At 42.6% G+C, this 11,898-nt stretch overlaps 1 protein-coding gene and 1 pseudogene across 1 annotated transcript; both read left to right on the plus strand.

Moving 5' to 3' along the window:
• Positions 1-506: 506 nt before the first annotated feature.
• LOC147638618 (putative nicotianamine synthase 4) lies at positions 507-1,960 on the plus strand. Its single transcript, XM_086796061.1, has one exon. It carries the CDS (start codon positions 544-546, stop codon positions 1,459-1,461), a length of 918 nt encoding a protein of 305 aa, XP_086652187.1. The 5' UTR covers positions 507-543; the 3' UTR covers positions 1,462-1,960.
• Positions 1,961-10,061: 8,101 nt separating this feature from the next.
• LOC147638619 (putative nicotianamine synthase 4) lies at positions 10,062-11,311 on the plus strand (annotated as a pseudogene).
• Positions 11,312-11,898: the final 587 nt, after the last annotated feature.

The following is an 11,898-nucleotide window of genomic DNA, read 5'->3' on the forward strand; positions in this document are numbered from 1 at the left end:
AAAACAAAGTGTGGGAAACACATTGCTTGTCTCACTTTTTAAATCTAATCACACCAATTCCCTTAGAAAAGAATTAAATTTGAAGAGTCTACAAACAAGACAAGCATGTTGTCACACTCTATTTTGTGGTTAGATTTTTTTTAAATAAAGAAAGAAGCATTGATGATAGGTCCAAAGTGCCAAGTGTAGCACACTCCATCTTACTAGCTTTTTTTTAATAAAAAAAGTCAACTTTAGAGATAGAGAGAGAGAGGGGGGCAATTCGTTTCAACATGAACATCACCCATTATTGTATAGGACCCAGCTTGTGGAAGGCGTGTGGAGGAGGCGTGTATGAGAAACGGTATGCGGGCGTGTATGAGAAACGGTGGGCGTGTTTGAGAAACGGTCATAAGAAACGGTGGGCGTGTATGAGAAACGGTCATATGCGCAAATGTATGCCTCGAATGGCCACGATTATGCCACGCATGCCCTAGGGCTCCTGTTTCCCTTTATATGGGCGTGTGCTGCCGCACGCTCTCCACAAGCTGAATTACAATCACCATGATCATGGCAATAGAGAAACAAGAAGAGTTCTTGCTGTCGAAAGGAGAGGAGGAATCAGGGACTGGGGGACCGAAGAGCATTTCTCGTGAGCAGCTCGTGGAGCGCATCGTGGAACTCCACGGGCAGATTGCCAAGCTCGAGACCTTCAGTCCTTGTGAGCGGGTGAACACCCTCTTCTCGCAGCTGGTGGCGCTCTGCTTGCTTCCTTGCGACATTGACGTGAACCAGCACCTAGCACCGCACTTGCAGCAAGTGCGCCACAATCTGATCCAGATATGCGGCGAAGCCGAGGGCCTGCTGGAGCGCCACTATGCAGAGATGCTGGTGCGCCTCCCGCAGCCGCATACGCAGCTGCACCTCTTCCCCTACTACAGCAACTACAGGAAGCTGGCCCTGCTAGAGTTCAACCTGCTGGTGCAGGCAGCAGGAGAAACGGCCCCTAAGCGAGTGGCCTTCGTTGGATCCGGCCCAATGCCGTTAACGTCAATTGTGTTGGCGGCACACCACATGCAGTGGGTGGCCTTTGACAACTACGACCTGGACGGCCAAGCAAACGAGCTGGCGGCAGGGCTGATTGGCGGCCACGCGGATCTGGCCGCCCGCATGGCCTTCCACACGTGTAATATCCTGGACGTGGAGGAGAGCCTGGCGAGCTACGACGTGGTGTTTCTGGCAGCCCTGGTGGGGATGGACCGGTCGGCCAAGGCGCACATTCTGAAGCACCTCGCCCGCCACATGCGAGCCGGCGCTGCGCTCGTGCTCAGAAGCGCCCACGGAGCTCGCGCTTTCCTCTACCACGTGGTGGAACCTGACATGCTGCGTGACGCCGGCTTTGATGTTCTCTCCGTTTTCCACCCGTCCGACGACGTTGTGAATTCCGTCATTGTCGCCAGGAAGCGCATCCTCAATTCCTAGTGTCAACCCAATCCAAAACTTAGGTATTTTATTCCTCATTTCCCATTACATTATATACTCCTTTTGCTTGAGGTGCACTCTTCTCATACACCAATGAGGTATTTTAGTCCTTATTCCATTATGTGGATCCTACAATATATACTCCATTTACTTGAGGAGCACTCTTCTCATACACCACCTACTATCCATCTCCCCCGTTTTGCTTAGAGAGGAGTCTATGCCAAAGACCTCCATTGAAGCTACCCTACGGACTTCTTATTGCATGGAAGTGATCATTCAATGCATTGAAAACTATTGGTAGTTTCTTGTAAGAAGATAAATCCTAACAAAAGACACAAGTAATTATGCTCTTGGAAACATTTCTTTAATGGGATCTCTCGGATGTGTAAAAAAAAAACCTGTGCACAATTTCAAAAACACATCAAAATAGCTTGCTATGAAGTTCTTTTATTTTCTCATGAATGCTTCCATGTGTAGGATGGTAAATCCATCCACTCAACTAGTCCCAATAATAGCTTGAGCAAACTCAATTATCATGGTGCAAGTCCTTATGTATCCATATTAATGACGATCTCCTTCAAAGTGGATATGGAGGGGCACTCCTAAAGCATTATCTTGCAATGCAATGGTTGGCCCATTTGCAAGAATCATGGCCTACATACACCTAAAGCTCTTCTCTCTCTCTCTCTCTCTCTCTCTCTCTCTCTCTCTCTCTCTCTCTCTCTCTCTCTCTCTCTCTTTTGTGCACACGCCTCTTTCTAGAGGCAAATTTGACACAAGCTATTATTCCCACTAGACATTAATGCACATGATGCAAGATAAGTTTTTATTATCCAAGACAAGAATCTTGGGGTCTTTTTATATAGTCACATCTAGTGAGATGCATGGGGATTGATAGAAAGCATGATCAATACTTTAAAATACAATCTTGAGATTGCTTATTGACTAAATAAGCCACCAACAAATTGCATAAAAGAATTCTTTAAGATTTTTCCTATAACAAATAGTACAAGCATTAACTAATCTTGGCTAGAAACATATTCTATAAGAGAATATAATATATAATGTGTAAAAACTAGGATGATCCACAATGGACAACTTTAACTTCGGTGAGATGGAAGACAATACTATATTACTAATGTAATGCAATAAATGGTTGTAAGCTCCATACACATATGTTTTGATGCAGGGAGATTTCATGGATGATCTAGAATTGTAAAGATAAAGGCCATATTGTAGAGAAAGCTAAGCCTATACAATGAAGGGGGATAATGAGAGTGAATATGGGCTATAGCCACTCTCTAATAGCCTTTGTAGATCATGCCCAATCCTAGGAGTTCTATGTAGGTACTGTGTGGTAGAAGAAGACTCGAGCAATATCATTGTTTGATATCCACTAGCTAACATCAAGAGTGCTAACAAAATTGCATTTATAGTGAAACTTTCGGGCCAATTTAAAACCATCTGGATGCCTATTCAAACCCAAACATGTAAGGATGGAGTGTCCTTAGATAGTAAAGTCCACTCATCCCATGTATGGATCAATATGGGGGTATCAATCTCACAAAGTCAACTAATCCCATGTATGGATCAATATGAGGATATCAATCTACACAAATCACATAGCCTATTTTGTAGTGTGCTAGAGTTGCATAGATCATCTTTAACGATGTGGTCCCAAATGCCCTATGTAGTCTCCTAAAAAGCCATCCCCTAGGTGTCATGCTTACAACATGGCTTGTAGGATGCTCAACCATATTTTTTCCTCATAGTATAATCATTAGAATATATGAAAGTTGAGAATTGAAATCTAGCATCCCTTTCAATGTCCACTCAAATCTAGTGCCAACACCCCTTTTCCCCTTTTAATGTCCACCCAAAGATGAAATTCTTATGTGTTCCCATGCCAAGACTATTGATGAAAATGGCAATACATTTGATCTAACTAAGAGATGTTTGCACATGCCAGACTATTGATGAAAATGGCAATACATCTGATCTAACTAAGAGATGTTTGCACACTATTCACTATTGAGTAACTAGATCATAATGACCTCTTTGAATATGATCAGCTCTGCTCATACCTAAAGTGATTCATGTGAAAATGATTTTTTCTCATTGCTGGGTTATGTATTTTTTAGCGAGTTCTTGACTTAATTGTAATCATTGCACCATTTTCTATTTTTCCAAAATCTTGAGATGTTTGCTTCAAAGAATGCACTCACAGTTTCCTATTATAATCATGAAATAAAGAGAAATGATGAAAGAAAGGAGGCTACTCAAAGCATGGATTAGGCCAATGAAAGGAAGGGAGGGAGAAGAGACTCATTTACATGGAGTCTAGAGACATGTAGACATTGTTTACATGGAGTCTACGACATGGGAGAAGGTCTCCATAGAAGCTTGAAAGCTCCAAGTTAGATGTGTATTATCATCAAATGATAAAAGGGTAAAAGATATCAAAAGGTATTGTGAAAGTTACTGTAATAGCCTAGACCATAGTCACTTAGATAGTGTTTGGTCATTTCACGCTAGCTAATAATATGCCCATGCTCAAATCTATGCCCAAGAGACCCAACGCAATCCATCCCCTCCTACAATGATTTAGTCCTCAAAATTGAAGGGTGGGTGTGCATAAAAAGAGACATACACAAAGGCTATATACAAAAGCCAACAAGCACATCCGTGATTAAATGTTGATGTCTTCACCAAGGTGCCATGATCCCTCTCAGATCAAATGGAAAGGAATGTAGAGCAACACTGATGATGAGGCTAAAAATGCATCCTCTCGGATTGAACGTGAAACTAAGGAGTCACCTAATCATAACCATAAATCTCATGCCACCTGCATCAAAAGGGTAAGTCGTATCACCCCAAGTCACGAGCATGCAACCACCTAGATCAAATGTGAAATAATGCCACCCCACCATGAAAAGGTGGTTACCAAGGATGCCCAGATCAAATGGAAATCCACAAGATATGCTACTAAGATCATGGCCTAAATATCCGCCAAGGTTGAAGATGAATGTACTGTCATGATGGCGTGCCATATCAATAAGCACAAGGCTCTCAAGATGATATCTAGTAGGACAAAAAGTGAATGCCGAATAAATTGGATCCATATCAATGCATAGCCATGGCCCATCATGAAAGAATGCCTCATAGTCCAAGTCAAGGCCTGGACCAAAAGATGATGTATCATCACAAGTATGGTATGCCTGCATCAAAGGTGCCTCCATAATCACTAGATCTATGAGAATGCCTAAGTCAAATGCAAAGCTATCAGGATCCATGTGATATGTGTGTATAATCATGCCTCTCCTATGAGGTCTCACCTCAATGAAGTCATCACTATCCTCATGCACTATGCCTGACTAGTCAAACACAAGAACTATATCTAAATGAACACTACAAGGTATGCTATGAGAGCTAGGAGTAGTGGTCAAACCATATATATCCCCATATAAGAAAAGTCTAGAGGAATAGCCCAACACATCTAACACAAGAACCTTAGTCCTATGCTCATCACGGCCCAGCCTATGCTCATGGGTATCCTGCAGAGTATCTCTAACCCTGTGTGCAATGGATGCATCACTAATCAAATACTCAAGATCCTCTAATCGGCCCTCACGATCATCTAATGCATCACAGTCTATGATCTTTAGAGAATTAGGACCTAGACATACTAGACATATTATCATATATGATGATGGTCGATGTGCTAGATGTCATGCCTCTTCCCTCGAGATCATGTCCACACATATCAATACCACATATATCATCATCATGTGCATATGTGTCAACATCATCACCATGTGTATATGTGATAATATCATCATGTGCATGAGTATCATCATGCGCGCGTGTATCAATATCATCATGTGCATGGTGTGCATGATACATCATCATCATTTTTCACATCATAATACAATGAATGGGTCAGTCTAGGAGAATGGAAATCAATGCGACGATGGCTAGTAGATGTCATAGAAGCTATCAAGGCCCATGCAAACTCCACTGCTCTACGAAAGCAGTATATGTGTAAGCATGCTTGACAAGTGTCCTCAAAGGATCCAATCCTCTCGTTCCATGACTCGTAAAATGCCTCCCATGAAAGACCATCATGAACATCATCTGCCATGTAGCCATGTGTATCATCAATACCAAAATCATGACCATGCATGATCCAACCATCTCGAAACTTCTTATAGGTCATCATGCCTGTGGAATGCATATGGCAACGTCATCCACATCCTAAAGCAATTATAGGATGCCTCCATGTCCACCAATATGGACACTATGTATATGCCATATAAGACAACTCCAGGATGCCTCCAGGGTTCTCTTTTTTAAACTCTGCGCTGCTATGTTGCGCTTGCTTCCTGTTATGCTGCTATGTGTTGTGCACATAGTTATGTGTTGCTCTTGCTTCCTGTAACCATGGCCCATACTAAGCAGATCCCCCGCAAGCCCACTGGTGGGAAAAGGCTTCCCGTTAGTAGCTGTGACCACCAAAGCGTATGCTCTCTTTCCAAACAGGCTACTCATTGCTTTCAACAATGACCTTTGAAGGCATCGTGCTCTGAGCTGGTCGAGCAGTGATGATGAAGGTAACGAATAATGATATGCAGCAAGAAACAGATAAGCCCGGGAAGATGAATAAGCAGCATGCATCAGAATAGACCGAGAAGACAGTATCTGATGATGGAAACAACGCAAAGCTTCCCTTGCAAACCAAGGGTGTTGTTCCTATCATCTCGAAGGGAGGTCTGCCTTTTGGTCTGATGCCAAAAGCAGATGATGAAAATAAATCAACAGACTGACTAACCAGGGTAAAAAATAAGACACCAATAAAATAGTATGGATAACTAAAATTTTAGACAACTTGGGCAAATCTTTGAATTTTTTTATCTTATATGGTAGTATGTAGTAACTTTTGGCAAATTCGTCTCTAAAACCCATCAAAAACTAGAACTATTTGGGTAATTTTTCTTAAAAAAAGTTTTTGGTGAAATAGCCCAACAATATCAAACATCTTTTTAAAATAGCCCCTAATTTTTCCTTAGTTGCTAACAATCTTGTGAAGTCATTTGTTCATTAGAAGCTTGCCAAGAGGACCAAGGATTCTAACCCTTCTCCTCCTAGAAGGGGACCCTTTACATCATTTATCGTAGTGCATCACACGGAAGCTTGTGCAGTAGGAGTCTTGGAACCAAGGCCTCGTTTTTTTGCTCATGATTAGGTGGTTCCATGAATGCATTTTGAAGATCCAGAATCAATCCTTATAGAAGCTTTTGATGAGTTGCCTTTAACATAAGACAAAGATGCAAATGTTGAGCCTCCAGCTTTTGATGAGTTGCCTTTAACACAAGTAAGACACCAATAAGGGATCCCCACAAGTAGTTGTGCGTTCATACATAGAGGTGCATCCATAATCTAATAAATATAATGAGATTGATCCTCCACATGGCATTGACTAGATTGGTATGGTCCATTATATAAAGAAGGCCCTTAGTTAGAAGTTTTGTAATTGAATTGTATACATCAAAAAATAGGCTCCACGGATGATTGAGGTCAAAATTGTAGCCAAGGATTCATAAGGTTCTTTTCAAGATGATAAACGCATCAACACCTATCAAAAGAAACTAGAGGGGGGTACCACAAACCCAATAGTATAAGTAGATATATGGCATTAGACCCTATAATAGCTATCATTCTTCAAGAAAGGTTTCCTCTAGAATGGCGGGGGTACCACAAACCCCAATAGTATAAGTAGATATGGGAGTGCAACCATTCTAGAGGAAACCTTTCCTGAAGAATGATAGCTATTACAAGGTCTAATGCCATATATCTACTTATACTATTGGGTTTGTGGGGTGCCACAAACCCAATAGTATAAGTAGTTATGGGAGTGCAACCATCCTTGAGGAAACCTTTCCTTAATAATGATCGCTATTAGAGGGTCTAATGCCATATGCACGAAAGTATGTGCACATCAACCCATGTTTATGCCATACATCCAAGTATACACATTAACCCACATTTATACCCATGGTAAGGTGATGGATCTAGGTGTTTGATGAAATAAGGGAGAAACACCTAGTGTGTATTCAATTTTCCATATTTCCACAATCCTCAAGTGATGAAAGAGCACAAGATGCTATAATAAATGGCTAACCCTATCTCCAACTTTAAGCTTATATGGAATCATGTTGTCTAGGACTTTCTCCACACGTGATTGCTTATTTCTACAAGTTAAGGTTCTTGTACTTGATAACCTTTGAGTGTTGACAGAGACATGCTTCTATCCATATCTCTTTTACTTCAAGTAAGTGTTACACAAGTTTCTTATCTACCAACCCTCTACCACTACTCAATTCCAAGGACAAAATCTACATTAGTGAGGGGGGATGGTTAATCACTACGGCTAAAGTGTCTCTACGTATTGGTCAAGCAACCTTTATAAGTATGGTTGCATGATGAAATATTTTTTGCATTAACGCCTTTAAAATTTGTCATGATGATGGTGGGTACATATGATATATCAATGAGACAAAACCACTTTTTAAATGAATTTGAGACCATGGAAATGATAATAAGACACTTAGTCTTAGTAGGTGGTCACTTGTGTAAACATGGTCTTGTATATAATGTACTTTTTACTAATGGCTGGGCAAAATCCCATTATCCAATCTTGATTCTACTCTTCCCTATTCGCCTCTTGTATTTGCATGTGTGATGTTTGCTTGTTCAGTGTGGTAATGTGTGACTAGGATTGGAGGCTAGAGTGGGAGACTAGAGTGGGAGGCTACAGTGTGATCTTGTAGCATGGTAATGTGTGACTAGAGTGGGAGGCTAGAGTGTGATCTTGTAGCATGGTAATGTGTGACTAGATTAAGAGGCTAGAGTGTGTGACTAGAGTGGGAGGCTAGAGCTATGTGACAAGAGTGGGAGACTAGAGTGGTGACTAGAATGTATGACTAGAGTGGGAGGCTAGAGTAGTGACTAGAGTGGAAGGCTAAAGTATGAGGCTAGACTAGTGGCTAGGGTGGTGGTTAGGGTGGTGACTAGAGTGGGAGACTAGAGTGGGCGATGAAGAGTGGGAGACTAGAGTGGTGGTTAGGGTGGGAGACTAGAGTGGGCGATGAAGAGTGGTGACTAGAGTGGGAGACTAGTGTGTGACTAGAGCGGTGACTAGGGTGGGAGACTAGTGTGTGACTAGAGCCGTGACTAGGGTGAGAGACAAGTGGGAGGCTAGAGTGGTGACTAAAGTGGGAGGCTAGAATGGTGACTAGAGTGGGAGATTAGAGTGGTAACTAGAATGTGTGGCTAGAGTGGTGACTAGAGTGTTGTCTTCTTGTTCTAGTGTGGTAATGTGGTGACTAGAGTGGGATTTCTTGCATGCATCTCCATTTCTTTAGTTTTTAGGACCTATAGAAGAGTGACTCTCTAGCATAAGGGTTGCTAAAGGGGGTCTTTAGTAGGGTTGCATAAGGGTTGCTAAAGGGGATCTTTAGTAGGGCATACAAGATTTTAAGGGGTTTTCACTAGCTAGTTTTATAGGCAAATTTGTTTCCTCCCCATGGGTTGTTTTCCTTAGATCTTCGAGAAGTTTTTAGTGATAATGGTGACACTAATACTACCATCTAAAATACTTGTGACCTCTTGGTTCTTGAGCAGCGCTGTATTGGTTTCAACACTGTCTCATAGTAATACCCCAATTTATTGACCTCTTAGTTCTTGAGCACCACTATATTAGTTTCATCACTCTCACTAATACCCCAAATTTATTGACAAGCACTTTAGGTAAGTTCCCTTTATCTTAGTTACTAGCCTTGTTTCCTCGCTTTCTCTATAATTAGATGTAGATTACCTTCTATCCAAACCTTTAAATCCCTCCATAAGTTTGCATCACATTTGTTTCCTCTATCATTGGGTAGTTTTCCCTAGATTTCCAAAAAATGTTTAATGATAATTGTGGCAGCATTACCACCATTTAACATGGTTGTGACCTCTTGGTTCTTGTGCACCACTAGTATTTTATTGGTTTCATAACTCTCATAGTAATTCCCCAATTTGTTGACATGTACATTAGCTAGCTTCCCTTTTTTGTCACTAGGAGGAGTTTTATCTTTTGTAATTCCCCAATTTGTTGACATGTACATTAGCTACCTTCCCTTTTTTGTCAGTAGTATAGGAAGAGTTTTATTTTTTGTTCTTTTGTCTTTATTTAGAGGCCTTGGGTCGATGGTTTTCTCTATATGTACATCTCCATAATTTCACATTACACTAAAGTAGAGTAAAACTTCGAACTTAAGACCTCCATTAATAAGAATGTTGCAAGTCCATGCCCAATCTGACTTGTTGGTAGGACCGGGCTAGGTCGACCTTGTTCGTTTCAACACGAACATCACCCATTATTATATATAGGTTGTATAGGACCGGGCACGTGTGGAGGGCGCGTGTATGAGGAACGGTCATTTGCGCAAACGTATGCCTACGATGTTGTCACATGTATGCCACGCATGCCCTAGGGCTCCTGTGATCCTTTATATGGGCGTGTGCTGCCGCATCCTCTCCACAAGCCATAGCCCTCTAAACCCTACAATCACTATGCTCATGGAAATACAGAAACAAGAAGAGTTCTTGTTGTCGAAAGGAGAAGAGGAGAGCATTTCTCGTGAGCAGCTCGCGGAGGGCATTGTGGAACTCCACGGGCAGATTGCCAAGCTCGAGACCTTCAGTCCTTGTGAACGGGTGAACACCCTCTTCTCGCAGCTGGTGGCACTCTGCTTGCGTCCTTGCGACATCGACGTAAGCCAGCACCTAGCACCGCACTTGCAGGAAGTGCGCCACAATCTGATCCAGCTATCCGGCGAAGCCGAGGGCCTGCTGGAGCGCCACTATGCGGAGATGCTGCTGCGGCTCCCGCAGCCGCATACCCAACTGCACCTCTTCCCCTACTACAGCAACTACAGGAAGCTGGCCCTGCTAGAGTTCAAGCTGCTGTTGCAGGCAGCAGGAGAAACGGCCCCTAAGCGAGTGGCCTTCGTTGGATCCGGCCCAATGCCGTTAACATCAATTGTGTTGGCGGCGCACCACATGGAGTGGGCGGCCTTCGACAACTACGACCTGGACGGCCAAGCAAACGAGCTGGCGGCAGGGCTGATCGGCGGCCATGCGGATCTGGCCGCCCGCATGGCCTTCCACACGGTTAATATCCTGGACGTGGAGGAGAGCCTGGCGAGCTACGACGTGGTGTTTCTGGCAGCCCTGGTGGAGATGGACCGGTCGGCCAAGGCGCACATCCTGCAGCACCTCGCCCGCCACATGCGAGCGGCGCTGCGCTCGCGCTCAGAAGCGCCCACGGACCTCGCGCTTTCCTCTACCACGTGGTGGAACCTGACATGCTGCGTGACGCCGGCTTTGATGTTCTCTCTATTTTCCACCCGTCCGACGACGACGTGAATTCCGTCATTGTCGCCAGGAAGCGCATCCTCAATTCCTAGAGTCAACCCAATGTTATTCCTCATTTCCCATTTATGTGGATCGTACAATATATACTCCTTTTGGTTAAGGTGCACTCTCAATGCAACACTTAGGTATTTTATTCCTTATTCCATTATGTGGATCCTACAATATATACTCCATTTACTTGAGGAGCACTCTTCTCATACACCACCTACTATCCATCTCATTCTCCTGTTTTGCTTAGAGAGGAGTCTATGCCAAGGACCTCGATTGAAGCTACCCTAAGGACTTCTTATCGCAAGGAAGTGATCGAAAACTGTTGGTAGTTTCTGATAATAAGAAGATAAATCCTCTTAAATAAAAGACACAATTAATTATGCTCTTGGAAACATTTCTTTAATGGGATCTCTCGGATGTGTAAAAAAACCTTGCGCATCATAATGACCTCTTTGGATATGACCACCTCGGCTCATATTTGAAGTGATTCATGTGAAAATGAATTTTCCTCCTTGGTGGGTTACGTAATTTTTTAATCTAGTTCTTGTCTTAATTGTAATCATTGCTCCATTTTCTACATTTCCAAAATCTTGAGATGTTGGCTTCAAAAAATGCACTCAAAGTTAATCATAAAATAAAGAGAAACAATAAAAGAAAGGAGGCTACTCACAGCATGGAGTAGGCCAATGAAAGGAAGGGAGGGAGAAGAGACTCATTTACATGGAGTCTAGAGACATGTAGACATCGTTTACATGGAGTCTAAGACATGGGACGTCTCCATAGAAGCTTGAAAGCTCCAAGGTAGATGTGTAATATCATCAAATGATAAAGGGTAAAAGATATCAAAAGGTATTAAAAGGTCCTGTAATAGCCTAGACCAAAGTCACTTATATAGTGCTTGTCCATTTCACACTAGCTAATAATATGCCCATGCCCAAATCTATGCCCAAGAGACCCAAGGTCCATGTG

This window comes from Cibotium barometz, chromosome 5, assembly GCF_041138505.1.
Source record: "Cibotium barometz isolate CiBa-2024 chromosome 5, ASM4113850v1, whole genome shotgun sequence".
Classification (NCBI taxonomy): Eukaryota; Viridiplantae; Streptophyta; class Polypodiopsida; order Cyatheales; family Cibotiaceae; genus Cibotium; species Cibotium barometz.